Here is a 16,710-nt window from a genome sequence, read left to right on the forward strand (position 1 = left end):
ACATTCATTGTATTGTGTATGTTATTCACACAAAGATTCCTATCATTATATTTGTTTTCACTAATATAGAAGACGACGAGTGGAAATGTAATACTGTTTGGGTCCACACCAAAAGGTATACTACCCTGGACAATATCCTTAACCCTAGCTCTGCTCTCATGAGAGGTGCTTAATACATGAAGGGTCCTTTTGGGCGGCCATAGATCCCAGAGCACTCCCTGAATGCCAAGGCTGAAATTTACAAGTTGACAATATCCAAATTCGATGGAGCTGAAACAATTTTTTACACTTCTTTAAAAAACTGGAATAGATTATTTGAGTTTTTAATGGAATATTGGGAAGTAGAAAGCCCTCAGTTCTTTAGGTAATAGTTTACATTTGGATGTGGCCAAAGAAGAAACTTATTTGCTACTTATTGATGTACTTTTTTTCATTTTAAACTCCTATTGGAGTTGCAACAAACACATTAGAGGGGTTTATACAGTATTGCTGAGTTGAAAACTACATTACTAATAACTGATGCAAATCAGTGGCAAATTAACTGGAGAGCAGTTCAGCATATCAGATTCAAATTTCCATTGTTAAGTAATGCAGAAAAATGTCAATTTTTCGGTGTTTAAAATTAGAGTACAGAACACTTGCAAACAAACCCTCTTCACTTGGTTAAGACTGAAGTTCAAAGCATAATGAGTGAAATCACTCACCTCAATTCCTGAAAGAAAGGCCATACTGAAGAGTCACCAATGTACATTCCTATTCCTAAAGTGGGATATGAATTGTGGAACCTTTGAATAACAAATTATTTTTGCTAAAAAAGAAAAATAGCTTGCTGTGCCCAAGTGACAATGAATCTGGCAATATTTCCTTACACCACACCTCATTGGATGCAGCTGAAATAAAAATCAGCAACTGGTTTTGCTCCCATTCATATATTTCTGCAATGATTCAATAAAATGTGATTTTGTTGGAAGCAGGATTATCATATATACAGCCTCCCTTTGGTAAACACATGTCTTGATCATGGCAGCATAGAAAATGGGAGAACAAATGTATTAACAAGGCTGTGGGACTATTCTATTTTATTCTTAAGTTCTCAGAATCCCAGAAATATCTCATTTTTGAAAATTTACTGATGCCACCAAAAGGGCACCATAGAATCCCTAGAGAATCCACGGCATAATACCTTGCGTATCATCTTAAAATACTAACTTAATTGTTATATGCAGGCCAGAATAAATACTTACAATATTTTAGCTATTCTCAATTCTTTGCAGCTGCACATAAAAAGTTGCTTTGGCTTTAATGTCCTCTAGGTATTGATTCCATGTTGCTGAGATGCCATGCTTTAGGTACATATTAACCTAATTACTGGAATATGTTAACCTAAACAATACTTGGGACAGTTAAAATTTTTTCTTTCATTTACTTATTAGACAACTTTTGAGGTTACCAAGAAGCCACATTAATCTCCCTGAAAAACATTGTCAAATGAGCTGAGCTAAGGATTAAACTTCGCCTCATATGATAGAATAATTTTAGTAAACCATAAACAATGTAATTTATTACAAATTTTTAACACAAAAATATAAACTGCATTAATTTTGCAGAAAATATATAAAAATATTACAAAATATCTCAACAATAGTAAATGTTATACAGATTTAAAAGACACGTGATTTCATTATACTGCCACAAAAAATTCTGAAAGGACATTTAAAAGTGCCCATATTTCCTTATAATGAGCATAACTTTCCATTTCATAGTGAAATGCTACACCTACAAAATATGTAGGTACACTGCGTAAAAAGATCAAATTTCCTTAAGTATAGCATATGAAATTTTTGATACAAAAATACTGCATGTATAGAGTGACAGTGAATAAAAATATTTTTACAGGTTCATATTTTAAGTGGTCCTAAAATTGCACGGAATACCCAGAGAGGGTAGAGATTCTGCGATGAAATGAAAAAATGCATCCGGAAGAGAGCGGTTCGCGGAGGGAAATGCATGGTCAACACTCAAGTCCAAAGATTGGTTGGCATCAAGCCAGTCATGGAGCTTGCAGTTGGTGCCAGGTTTTCACCCTCCAAGAAGGCCAATGGAAGGAATACCAAATGACCCTGGAAATAGAAAAAAATTTTTAATGTAGATGGATGAAGTCTACATACCTCAGAGAGGAACAAATACTGTTCAAAATCATTTAACTATAACATGAATACTTAATAAGGGAAAAACAATTTGAAAGAGAATAGCCTCTAGCCTTAAGAAAAATTTACAAGCAAACTATGATATTATTTATTTTATAAATTAATTAAAGAATATGATCAGACTTTTTGACTCGGAAAATTCGGAAGTTTGATTATCTAATTCTCCTGAAACATAAATGTAAAAAAGATAATTCCTTCCGTGACACTTAGGTGTCCAGCCAGGCATTATAAAAGAGCAGGATTGCACACGCAAAAGCTCAGTGAATTCTATTCTTTTAAGTTTACAGTGGAGCTTGAACGGATATCTAGGTGCATTTATTTATTTACCAGGGAAACTTGTGGTCCAGGGACTGTGACAGAAAGAAGAGAAGAATCAGGGAGATGAGGAAGGGGTAAGAATAGGATAGGCATGTTGGACGGAATGAAGGGAGAAATTAGGAATGAAGAATTTAAGAGGGACTTATTGTAGCGTCAGATGTCCACCTGTTTCCTTAGGAGAGACAAGGGAATTATCGTTGTACCAATGTGTAGGCAGGGTCTATCCAAAACCTACCTTAACTGGTACATTACCAATAACAATAAAAATAATAATTTAAATAGTTCTCTGCCAGCCATTACAGAAAGCATTAGAACACTGGATACTGATAAAAAAATTCATCAAACAAGAACAACTGACTAAAAAAAAGAGCAAGAGTTAATTCCTCAGTAGAAGCACACATAATACATTTTTTAGCTTAGCAAGACCAATCGTCACTTGACTGAGGGACCAACGCACACATTTATGCAAATCCTAATGTGTAAAAATCGGTAATAACAAGCAAAACAATGATTTTTCAAAAAACAAAAATTTAATTCAAATGATCAAGGAATTGTCTATGATTGGAATAATCCAACTTTGTGGGATAAGCTCTTGAATTTTTCCGAAGGATATACAATAGAAAATGAAACTGTCAATGAAGGGAAAATATAAGTCTTCAGTAAATGAATTGGATTTTATAAATTGAATAAAATTCATATTTGCAACACAGAATGTAAAAATAAAGCCTTGAAAATAGTGAAGCCAGCCAAAATGTGAAGTGCAATACATTACAGCTATTTAATTAATTGGAGTTTCACAGCAAATAATTTACAAGGAAATAAAAATATACTTATAGTTACTTTCTTATGCAATCTATGAGGGTGGTCCCAAAAGTACCCGGTCTGATCTAGAGATGGCGGTAGTTGTTTGAAAAATATCACTGTATTAGACAGTATGCAATCTATAAAGCATATGTTTCAAGTTTGTAAATGCCACATTGTTTTGTATTTTTTGAAAGCCATCAATAGTGAAAGTTTTCAGTGAAAATGACAGAGAAAATTGGTCATCATTATGATACACAATACTTTTATTTGAAAGGCCTCAGCAAAACCAATATAAAAGCTGAACTGGATTCTACTCTGGTCGAGTCTGCTCCTTCGTTTGCAACAGTAAAATATCGGGAAACAGAGTTTAAGCGAGGCCGGAAAAGCTGTCAAGACAAGCATCGCAATGGCCGACCAAATGAGGTGACGACTACAGAAACGGTGAAAAAAATCCACAAAGTGATACTGGATGTTCGCCAACTGAAAGTGCGCAAGATAGCAGACATAGTAGGCATTTCAGAAAGTGCAGTACATCGCATATTAACTGAAAATTTGATCATGAGAAAGCTGTGTGCAAGATGGGTGCCATGTTTTCTCACACTCGAGCAAAACCAGTGCCGTGAAGATGTTTCAGTGTTTAGCAAAGTTTCACAGCAACAAAGCAGAATTTTTGCACCATTTCATAACCATGGATAAAACATGGGTCCATAACTTTACACCCGAGACAAAATAACAATCAAAACAATGGATTCAAAAGGGAGAACCGGCTCCTAAAAAGGCGAAGACTGTGTCATCTTCAGGCAAGGTCATGGTATCGGTTCTTTGGGATGCACATGGGATACTTATCATTGAGTAACTTGAAAAAGGAAAAATTATCAACGGTGAGTATTATGCAAACTTATTGCAATGTTTCAGTAAAGAAATCAAGCAAAAGCGGCCACATTTGGTTAAGAAGAAAGTGTTGTTTCATCAAGGCAATGCACCAGCTTACAAATCTGTTATTGCAATGGCCAAAATTCATGAATTAAAGTTTGTACTGCTATCTCATGCAGCAGCTTTTTTGCCAGATTTAGACCCCTCGATTACTTTCTGTTCGCAAACTTGAAAAAATGGCTCAGTGGTCAAAGACTTTCCAACTGTGAAGAAGTGATGTCTGCAGTTAATGGATATTTTGCGGAGCAAGACAATTCTAATTATAAAAAGTGTATCAAACATCGCTGGAATAAGTGTGTAAAGCTGAAAGGAGATTATGTTGAAAATTAAATACATTTTTTTTCCAAAATTTTTGTGTTTTCTTTGTTGGGTTGGGTACTTCTGGGACCACCCTCGTACAGTCTATTTAAGTGTATGAACTGGGTGAAAAAAGGCAGCCATACTTTGACATCTTGTAGCATAACCTTGGCAGCTGCAGCATCTGACACACTTAGAGGAACCTCTTCTTGATACTTCTTCAGCTTGTAAAATGTGGAAACAGCATCAGAGGGAATGCACCTGAAGACCTGAAATTACAATTATGTACCAATGTGAAACAAGGCCTGAAAAATAATTTCAAAATAAATCTACACACATTTAAATCATGAATAAACTATAGTAAGCATCAAAATTATTTTCAGTGACCTATGAAATGTGATAACAAAGGAAATGGAAATTCCCTCCATGGGTGGCTAATGGTCACAATAACAGTTATACAGACTACACAGAATAGCTGAATATTAGATACTTTCACTGATTAAATGTAAGAGTGTTTGATCCCCTAAAATAACTGCCAGAAGCTTCACTCAGGGGGGGCAGGGAAGAGCAACTGACTTTCCTCTCCACAAGCAAAAGATTTTTACACAAAAAATGTATACCTGTCATATTAACAGTGACGAAGTGCATGCCAACTACGATATTTAAGAGGAAAAACTATGCATCAACATATGAAAAATAGCTTCTCCCTGAATTTCAGAGGAATAAGGAGAGGATACACCAAAAATTAGCTGCCAGAGTTTAGGTTTAGGCAGAGTAAGTGCTTTACTAGTCCATGGGCATGTGCAATAGTTTTAATGAACCGTAAAAAACCAACCACTAACTTATACACTACCTGTGATGATCACACAAGTCTCAAACTGGAAATTTAAGCAACCATGTACCATAAACAATCTTACCTCCTCAAATATTTCCGTGTTCTTAGCTGCAGTACTCATCCACACATCATGGTAAAATTGATCTGATATTGGGTCGTCCACAATACTGGAGGAGGGATCCGTAATTCCCAAATGCTCCCTAAACAAGCTTTTGCGCAAGGAAGATGCATACTTCCCGGAGAGGTGCAGTTTTCCATTCATTGACGAGTCCACAAACTCTTTATCCTAAACAAAGTATGACAAAAATTGTTAAGGCATGGATAATATCTTTCGAAGAATGAACATCAAAAGTTGCACATGACATAATGGAGGGAGGAACATTCACTGAAAAAGTATTCAGAAAATACTATATTTAAGGGTCTGAATAACATATTCCAGGAACAAATGAAAAGAAATTTATCTTTGGACTAAACTATAACTCATGAGTGCTAGTTATAAATAGCTAAGAGTTACATAAAAGTTCATAAAACTATAAATATCATATATACATAACGAAATGAAACTCAGCTGAGATTAATTAACACTTACCTCAACAATAACAGCTATTTCAGAATCCCTTTTTCCAAGCATACTCCTGTCATTTATATTAGCAGATCCACAAATAACTATCTTATCATCAACAATCATCAACTTCGAATGCACATAGATTAATTCTGTCACCTGAATGAAAATTAAAATGTAAAAAAAAAAATGATGAATAACAAACACAACATTCACCAAAGTGCTTCCCACCAAAGAGTAATAATTTGTGAGAAGAGGATGAGAAAGTCAACTTACCAGATCATTGTTCAGCACCGAATGAGTGCGTAGGCCATAAAAGGAGATGTAATCCTTAGGATCAATTCCAGCTTCTTTTAATCGATTCAGAAGTGCATCCTTACCCCTGTTTGAGTGAAAGTACAAGAATTTATTCGTAACCATCTGCTGACTGCACACAAAAAGTAACACAATGCATTATTTATTATTATCAAAGGCAATTTACCAGTTAATGTAGGCTTTGAATGGTCCCAACAACCAAATAATGCATTGGCCAAGAAAAATGAAAATCAACGCCTGGTGTTTATGAACACACCAATTAAACCATTGTGCGTGAAATGAAAGAAAAGTTCTCCCATTGCATACTTCTAGTGAAGTCTTCTACACATTCACACCACAGGAGACGCACATTCATTCCCCAAATGATTCAGTCTGAGGGTCATAGATTCCGCTGATTCGCAACTTGAAACTCTTAAATATACTGAATTATATAAAGATATTCCCAAATGGCACAAGATAATCTGCAACATTATTATATTACAAGATATGTCCCAAAAGTTTTATGACTTTCTCCCCAGATAGACAGATGGACGGGTGGCAGTTTTTTTGGTTGGGTTCAAGGGAGGGGAGTCTTAGGAAAGGCTGGATTCCAGTGGAAGTTGGCTCCCAGCCTTTGTGAAGTGTGGATAATTCATTTGAAAAACCTCTATAATTTGACCTTATTACACTCCATCATGAAATATTGCATGAAACTAGGCAAAACCGGGAAAGTAACGCTTCCACCATGGTTTGGTTGAAGCGTAACAACAGGCCATGAAGAGGGAGCTAAGAACGAATAGCATTCCAGGTTCTGCCTTTCAGAAGGCGTACAAGGTATGGAAAACCCCCTGGCAACAGTGTGTGAACACACATGGGTACTACTTTGAAGACTTTATGAGTGTATGTATCAAATCTGGCAATAATTTTTTTAAAATCTACTCAGACCTACTACTTTTGGGACAGATCTTGCATAATATGATGACTTGAGGGAAATTAGTTACAAATATTTGACAACAAGTAACTCAGTCGTGTTATCACTTCATTTTATTTTTTTGGAGAAATAATTTCAATTTCAATATTGTTTGGTAACTTTAACAAAATAGCATTTAGCACAAAAGGAGCTTTTGCTCACACTAACATTTATGAATAAAGATAGTTACTGAAGAGGTGTTGGACAGGATTACTAAGTGACATTAAGATAGACAACAGTAAGTAATGAAAATGACTAAACTTTAATTTTGCCTTTAGTTACTTGGTACATTTTGGTGTACTTCCAAAATATTCCTTTTTTTTTTAATGACTTCTGACATGAGCAGTGTTTACAGAGGCAAATGGGTTTTAACAAGACAATGATATTACTTAACAAAATAGAACTGAAAATTTCTTATATCAAATTTTCAAATCAGACAGTGTGACTTACCACAAGCTATCCATGATGTAAAAATGCCTATCATGAAATATTAGGTATATGACTTATAGCAGTGAACAGTGAAGTTCAGAGAGAGCTTCTGTAATCATGTAGTGAACATAAATAATCTGCACTTGCTGCTCGGTTTTTCTTCGGTTAACCTTCCAATAACTTGACACACCATTCAAAAGGTTTTAACTCCACCTTTCTCATAACCTTCAGTGGAATCAGAAATGGCATTGCTCATAATCAACACCATTTCCTGATGCTGAACCTTTGATGGAACTATTGATGCCATTTAAATAATGGCATCAGATGACTTTATGAGTTACAGAATAACCCTTAGCTATCACATCCATAAAGCACTGAGCTTCATATTGAAGTCTTAGGGAATGAAATAGAGTGTTGAAATGCAAATGCTTTTGTGGAAAGTGTGCAATTTTGAAAAATGATAACAAAATATATTGCATAAATACCAAACTCCCTTTGCCCATTTTTCTTCTGCCTTTCATTCTAAATTTGGCCATTTCATGGCTGTTCAGTTGAAAGATGTTTTAAATTGTTTTGTATTACAGGTTTATCCAGGTATTTAAACATATTCCTGACTTTGCAATTTAACAAAACATTTCCTGATGTCAGGAATGCCTCATAATATATCTTCCTAAACTTAGCCATATTGTCTAAAAACCCTCAAGAAATGTATTAACCTCCCTCCTGCCTCTATTATTTTTCCTAAATTCAAAATGATTTTCCTAATCATTGAATTCAAAATTTCAATCCAACTCTTTCTAGTTTTTACACTTTCTATTTGATCTCATTAAAACAAGATAAATCATTAACATTAATGAGTATGGTTGATGGAATGGCTCCACCAACAATATTTGCACTTTCAAATTTACTGTGAACCAATAGATTGGGTGGTCCTATCTGTAACGAGAATTGGTTGATGACCTTTATGGGCATGGGTTGCAGATAAAATGGTCAAACAAAGGAATCTAAGAACCCACCTGCAAATGGAGGCATAGTTCCAGTGGGTTATGGCATGCAGAGATGTGCCTGTTGGTGTGCCAACCTCACCCTCAAACCCTGGCAGCAATGGCATCACCACATACACCCGAAACGTTGTGCCTTCCCTGAAATTCAGAAAGCAAAAAGAAAAAAAAGGCATGCCACAGTATTCGTAATTGTAAATTTATTCAAAGAGAGAAATCAGGACCACACATGAACTTTGACTCGAGGAGCAGATAAATGGTAGTAGTAGTTTTTAGGGGAGGCGACTGACAACTGCAGTCATTTGCGCCATAGGGGATGGACAGGAAAGGATGAAGGGTGGAGAGAAACCCGGCGTCGGCATTAGCCTACTCTTTACGAAAGGCGCCAAGGGGTCCACAGATTAACGTCCCATTCGATGGATGGCGTACTCACCCAAGGTGCCCTCCACAAAGCACCTCAAGTAGGGATCGAGATACCTCTGAAAAATATTCAACACTGCCAGGATTTGAAGCTGCACCCTCTGGGTGGGAAGCCAGTACGTTAGACCCTGCACCATCTCGATCCCCAGATAAATGGGATAACAATGGCAATTATTAACCTGATACCATTCAATAAAAAATCCTATAATGGATATTCATAGCACGTCAATCACATAATACAAAATCCTACAACACTTTCAAGACAATACATGTTCTACTCTGAAGTTGTTTTTCTTCAATTTAAAATAAAGATAAGCACATGAAACCATAATAAAAAAACCTTTGCTTTTAATAAAACATGGTCTAGAACCCACTTGGAAACAATTTATTCATTTAAAAATCATACTAATATTACTTTTATACTGGGGAAGTTCATTGATTTTATGAGAAGCATAATATCATGATAAATATATTGACATTAAGTGAATATAAAATATGCTCATTATATTCCACAAACACACAACAGCTTGGTTATGCAAGCATTTCATGTTATAATGACAGTGAAGATATTGCCTCCAGTGCGGAATGGTACAACACCTGGATGGGCCGGCATGGGTGGCTCTACCAGGAACAACTATTCATCACCTCCACCAGTACCATTGAAGGGGTCAATAGAACACACAAGCCCTTCTACCATACCAAGGTGACAGTCTAAGAAAGGATATTATGATGTAAATTGAATTTAAGAAATTTTCCTACACTATCATCAATCATAACTAAGTCTTGAGGTAAATGAAATTCCCACATCTAGGTTGGTAGGGGTACATTCCTTCTCTCTTAGTAAATGTTAAGTTTTTAAAAAATTCCAGCATGCAGGAAATCACAACAAATGAATTTTTTAGATCAGGCTGCCCAAAGGTCTCACTGTCATTTTGAACAGTTTGAAAAAAGGACCCACTGTTCAGTAGCTCAATACCCCATCCACCAGTCCATGACACTGCCATTCTTTCTTATTGGAAGAGGCATTCTATAAGGCATCATCAAGGGTGGATCCAAGGAGGGGGTGCCATAGCCTCACTCCCCTTGGGAATAATTTGAGGATTAAAGGAAATTAAAATTACTATTGAATATAATCCCAAACTCACAGTGTGTGCGGAGGTCTCTTGATTAATGGGAATATTTTCAAACTTAAAATTAATTTTAACTATCTTTTAAGAGGAAGAGTTATGAAATTGTTTTTAAGATGAAAATACCCCCTTAGAAGCTTTCTAGATCTGATAATAGGCATTGCAGATCATATTTCATTCACCTGAGAGAATAAAAACATCCTTTTTATCACAAGGAAATTAAAATGCTATTTAATAATTTTGGTTTATCTACTCCTTTCTCACCTAACTGTGTTGTTTCCTGTCAATAGCTTTGGATTCAGGAAACTACTATTTTACTTTTTTCTCATATCAATGACAATTAGACTTTATAATGAATAAAAGTATGTTTACTGATCAAATCCGAATAATTTATTATTAGTAGCCTACCTTCTAAGCTAGGTTTCAGAATGACACAGCGCGATCATTGCTACACTTCTCAGCTTGGTCTAAAAAGACAACTTGACAATCCACAATATAATTAACCCTTTTTCAATTCCAAATGCTTCCTACATCCCTTCATTCTATCTAATATACCAATCCTTTTCCTCTCTCTACCACGCTCACCTTAAGCCTTTCCCTCCATCACATTTTTCAACATTCCAGGACCTTTCAAAATGCTCATCAACCACCTCTCCTGCCTCCATTTGTACTTCTCCCAACAACCCTCTCTTCTCATCCAACACGCTCAACCTTCTTCCTCTTCCTCCACTTAGTCACATAAATGGAAACCTACCTGTGAGCACGCACTATTCTCTTCAGCAGTGTGTCTCCTATCTGATTTTTCACTTGCCCTGTGCCTTGGCCACCTGAGTATGTGATGAAGAACTGATTCTCAATGTATATATAATACTTGGCCTTATTGATGGCATCAATGTATGCCAAGTGAATGCTCTCCTCATTCGTGTCCACTTCAATGAAGCCACCACTCCAGCAACTCACACTACGCAGCACCTACAACAATACATACACAAATCAATAATTCAGAACAGCTCACAATAATGTTTCAATTATGACATCAATTATGATTTCAATTATCACATCAATGTTTCAATAATGTTGCAATAGACAAAAAATGCTTTGATACTGAATGAATGGAATAATTAGCATGGTAATTTGGGCTAATATTACCTAACACAGGTGATCATGCACTAAATGGATCTTGTTACTTATTGGGGAATATGGAAAAGGATGGTTGATGATGAACTAAATATCAATGCATTCCCACATTTGCAATTTAATATTGACAACCATATTTCTTTTACAAATAATCTATAACTATGCACATAAAATATAGAATATGAAATGTAGACATACAAAAATCAACAAGAACAACTAACAAAACATTTACAAAAATGGAAAAAGAAGTTTCTAAATTACTTTTCAGAGACATGAGATAAGGCTTGATGTAGTTAAGGTGTTTTAGGATAAAAAAAGAGGAATCATTGCTGTCTGGATGTGAAGTTAGAAGAGAAAAGATGCAAAGGAAAAGAGAACACTTAGTAAGTGATAATATAAGAATGTGTGTGTAAAATAAGGGGTGGTTACAGGCACAACGACATGAAACTGGAAAATAGTTAAGGGCTGTCAATGATGGAGTTAATAGAGTAATTGATGAATTTTGAGTTTTTTCCAGGCTAGGTTCAACAGATTCAGGCTTGAGGTCGTGGAAGTTCATCATAATGAAATAAGGACAGTTTGCACTTTTCCACAGTTTAAACTGTCCTTATTTCATCATTTTTTTCAGGCCAGTGATTATGAAGATTACAGATGGTAAGTGAAGATTGAATGAAATTAGTGGAAATACTGCAAAAAAAATGGGGGGATTGTGCTTCACTACTTAATCAACAAAATTAGTTACTAAGATGATTACTAGTTAGCTTAGAGTCTTAAGACCAGATAGGGCTGGCATCAATATAATGGGAGAATAATGGTAAAGAATCGGAAGAACAACCATTGAAAGTATTTATTCTACATTCAGCAAGAACCAAGCCAATTTTTGCAATAATGCTTGAAATACAAAAATGGGGATATGCCACAACATATCCTTTTAGTAACTTCTTGGAACTAAGTATATGTAATGGTATTAGAGTCATCATGCAATTATTATTACTAAATGTGTTGCTAAGAATTTTATCTACATTTTGTATTGAATAATATATTTGCTAATTCTTTAAGTTCTCATTGAATAAGACAATTGCTTTTTTAAACATCTCAGTACAATTTAATATAAAGATTAGTACATATATACTTTGTTACCAGGATAGTTACTGCACAGAGAAATACCACAATAACTCGATCACCCTTTTACATTGCATAGATGTAGCAGGTATTTTGAAGCTACCAGCAATGTCTCAGCCAAAAGTATTGAATTATGCATACTTTTTAGCATAAAATATTTGAAATATGATTGCAATGAAATTCAAAACCATAACTTGGTCCACTACCCTGCAAACATATCATTTATTTTAAAATCACAACAAGATATTGTAACAGGTAACCACTTTTTGGCTACTTATTCAGGTAGGAATGTATATTATCTCATACCCTGACAAATATATTTGTGATGTGAAAAAAATATTATGAAGTCACTTAAAAACATTTTATTGATATATAGTATGAAAGTGATACAAAAGTAGCTATGCCATTGAAAATCACTGCTTTTTAATGATTATAGGCCTTATTTGATGTTTCCCATTACAGCACTGCTCATTTTTAAATGTTTTAGTCTTTTTCAGGAGGCAATGGAGTCCAATTAAAAGTCCACCAGCAATTTAGGAAATGAGAAGTTATACACTGATACATTATCATGAAAAACATTCTCTTACTCACCAGAAACACATCAATGAACACTATTACATTTCACACCTTGAACCTGCTGAATATTCCAGATTCAGACTTGAAATTAATTCTCTAATCTAGACCTAAATTACCACATGCCATTGACAGAGGACCAGAAATTGGCCCATTCTGGGCTCCTGCCTGTTTGAAGATGACTAACTATTCCGCATTACAAGTTTAATGATTTGCTGTAGGCAGACATTAATTTCAGCTTAAACTCACAATTCTCAAACATTATTGTTAATTTCTTACAATTTTTTGAAATGGTCGAAAAAGTTGAATTCAGTATATTCAGTACTCAAAAATTCTATGAGGATGACAAATTTGGATCTATCCCCTGCATTGATAGGGGAACTACAATTTCACTTTCAGTGGAATTTCATCTTGCATTACAAAGTTCATTAACAATTTTCAGATGAAGTGCTTATGTTTCATAAATTTATGAATTGGCACCTAAAATCAATTCTAAAAAAGGAGGCTTTGCTGCTTAATTCTTTTAAATTAATGCTAGAACGGTAACACCATTTTTTTCACTCTATTCTGGTAACATAGGGTGAAACTCCTATTTTCAATGTTTCTTCTATTGTTTACTGCTCGAGACAGGCGACTGATGTGGGGAACAGGCCATCGCTACTCCTGGATAATTGAATTGAATTATGGTAAGGTCCAGAGTCACAAACTTAAGCCGTTTTCATTTGGCATGAGATTTCAAACCACTCTGGGATGTTTTTTCACCCGAGTTACCATTTCAGGGTTAATATGCCTCATGGTGTAGTTCGGTTTTGCAGCTTTCAAGAAATTATACCTAGAGGTCAAAAGGAAAAAACTAAGAGCAAACAATGAAAAAATATCCTGGAAACTGTGCAAAACTGTAAAGAAAGTCTAAGGGGCCTCTTTCCCAGAGGGATGGAGGGATACATGTGATTCTAAGATGCAAGGGTTTCAGACAAGACGTGTCTGGAAAGAAATTCAAATGTTAATTGTCTTATCCAATGCCAAAGGTGTGGCTCACAAAATATTTTTACCCCAAGGACAGACAGCCAACGCTGCCTTCTACGTAGATGTGCTTGAGAGAATAAGAATAAGGGTCGCTTGAATGCAAAAGAAGATCGCTGATACCTGGCATTTGCATCATGACAACACTCCCAGCCACACCTCTGTTCACCTGGGAATTTCTGGCCTAGCACATCTTGGAAATGCTCTCTTCCAGCCCCCCTACAGCCCTAACCTGATTCTGGGCAGGCTTTATACAGGTCCTGAGAATCAAGACTGGCCTGAAAGTGGTCCATTTCTGGACCATTGAAGCGATCTAAACCACCATGACAAAGACTAAATGAGGATCCCGTTGATGCCTACCAGGATGCGTACAGTACATGGCCGAGTCATCAGCAAAAATGTGTAGATGCCAAAGGGGACTGCTTCAAAGAATTTTTTTTTTATGGTGCATCGACAGTTATGGTCATATTGCACCACAACCAAAACATTTAAAACCTCAATACAATTTTTAAAAAATACATAAAGAAATAAATACATAAATATTTAAAACAAAAAGCATTAAAAAATATAGAGACCATAATTGAAGTTGCCTCACTAGGCTAGTTTCCCTTAAAATTGTTAAAATTCTAATTGAAGAGTTGGGGTTCATTCCCAAAAATATTACTTAAATCTCCCCTTATTTTAAAACTTAATCTGGCCCTTTGATATGTATTACACTGTGTCAGGAGATGTTTCACTGTCAGGGGCAGCTCACAATCATTGCACCAAGGTTGCACTTTTTCCTCCATAAAGAGGTATGAGGGCAGAATGCCCTATCCTGAAGCGTGTGATCATGACCTCTTCCCTCCAATTTTTCTGGATGGAAGAGGGCTATGCCGAAATGACCGATTTTATGGCCCCAAGTTTATTAGTATGTAAGGTCTACCAAGTTTCCTTCCACTGGTTTAAAACCAAATTCCACAAGGTGGCCCTTAGATCCTCCATAGGTACCAACGTGGAATCGGTCTCGAGTTTGCCCAGGGCTTCCTTTGCTGCTTTGTCAGCTTTTTCATAGCCAGGTATTCCCCCATTACCAGGAGTCCATATAAAAGAAACACTGTTCCCTTTTCTCTGATGGGATAAAAGGATATAATGGATCTCCTGAACTATTGGGGGCATTGGTGAGAAGACTGATATGGATTTTAAGGTGCTGAATGAGTCCAAGCAGATGAGGTAAGAGCCGTTATTTTCTTTCATTTCTTTCAGGGCTATCCTGATAGCTGACAGTTCGGCTGTGAATTTACTGGAAAAAGTTTTCAGTTTTTACCTCAAGACTCCATGGTAGCAGGAGACCACCGCACATGCACATGCAGATTCCTACTTCGACCTATTAGTATAGATAGGGACGAAATCGGAGTGTGATCCGAGGAAAGCACTAAAGAGTCATGTTACTCAACATTTCCCACAATCTGTTTACATTATAAGTAGTCTTCAAGGCAATATTGGATGCCTAAAGTGCATCCTTGCTGCAAGTACCATGCAAAGACCATAGGAATTAAACTAAAATGACTGTTGCCCAAGACAATGCCTCATAAAGGAATACTCAATAAAGCAATGCACAGAATGTAATAAAAAATTTAAAGAATTTCTTTTAAAATTTCAGGCTTGAAAAAATGTAGCCTTCAACAGATCATCTAAGTTTGGAAGCAATGTTTCTAAAATGACAATTTTCCATGTAAAATTTACTTGGTAAGATTATATATAAAAGTACAATTCGACCATTACGTCTCCATAAAATTTGAATGAACTCATCTTGAGAGATCCTCAAGACTCCTGGGGTTAGGAAGGATTATATAACCTCAACATAGAGCTGATAAGGGACATTAGCATAAAAATATTACCATGAAAATATTTGCCACAAAATGGCAAAAATATGGCCGAACAAAAACATTTGGCAGAATGATAGAAAGAACAAGGTCATTTAAGTCCTTAGGAAAAAATAGAAAAAGAAATAATTTTGGCCAGATATTTTTCAACAAAACCCCCTTTTAGCTTAATGCAATTTTCCTAGTGTTCCTGCAACTTTTAAAGTCATCTAAAAAGAAAGATTTCACATGGTCCTCAAAATGAGTATGTGTTGTCCTCATTTGATATGAATGATTTTCCACTGAGCCATTTTTTCAAGTTTTGAAATTAAAAAAGTCATTATAGGCCAACTCTGGTGAATACAATGGATGTTGTAATAATTCGAACTTTAATTGCACAAACGTGAACCCGTGCATTGTCTTTGATAGGAGACAATTTTTTTCTTTACATAAGAGGGCTTTTTTTATTGATTTCTTCGCTCAACTGGTGCAATAATGATGCATAACACTCCCCATTTATTGTTTGTCACAATTTCAAGTGGTTGAGGTAGATGATTCCATGTGCATTCCATACAACCATGACCATCACTTTCTGTGCCAATTTCACCATCGGAGCCAGATTGCCTTTAGAAACCCAGTTTTTGTCTCTTGAGTGTAGTAATTTACCCATTATTTGTTCACAGTTATGCATCGATGCAGAAACTTGTCAGGATTGCAGTGGAAAAAAGCACCAAACCTGACTCAATTGACTACGCTTTCATTCTCCACTGAGAGCAAGCAAACATGGCACCCAGCTTGCCAAGGTATTTTTCAC

General features: G+C 35.8%; 1 protein-coding gene across 1 annotated transcript in view; it reads right to left on the reverse strand.

Moving 5' to 3' along the window:
- Window positions 1–1,533: 1,533 nt before the first annotated feature.
- The window catches only part of Pld (Phospholipase D), a 51,415-nt gene continuing 36,238 nt past the window's right edge, over window positions 1,534–16,710 (reverse strand). Inside the window, exons 16-22 of the mRNA XM_071596685.1 lie at window positions 10,952–11,169; window positions 8,666–8,791; window positions 6,233–6,338; window positions 5,984–6,115; window positions 5,477–5,680; window positions 4,706–4,828; window positions 1,534–2,120 (exon numbers count right to left, since the gene is read on the reverse strand). Of these exons, the coding sequence (XP_071452786.1) occupies window positions 2,019–2,120; window positions 4,706–4,828; window positions 5,477–5,680; window positions 5,984–6,115; window positions 6,233–6,338; window positions 8,666–8,791; window positions 10,952–11,169 (1,011 nt within the window). The 3' untranslated portion in view covers window positions 1,534–2,018. The remainder of the gene's footprint in view (window positions 2,121–4,705; window positions 4,829–5,476; window positions 5,681–5,983; window positions 6,116–6,232; window positions 6,339–8,665; window positions 8,792–10,951; window positions 11,170–16,710) is intronic.

The sequence above is a fragment of the Hetaerina americana genome, unplaced genomic scaffold, assembly GCF_022747635.1.
Source record: "Hetaerina americana unplaced genomic scaffold, ioHetAmer1.1.p SCAF_8, whole genome shotgun sequence".
NCBI classification, from domain to species: domain Eukaryota; kingdom Metazoa; phylum Arthropoda; class Insecta; order Odonata; family Calopterygidae; genus Hetaerina; species Hetaerina americana.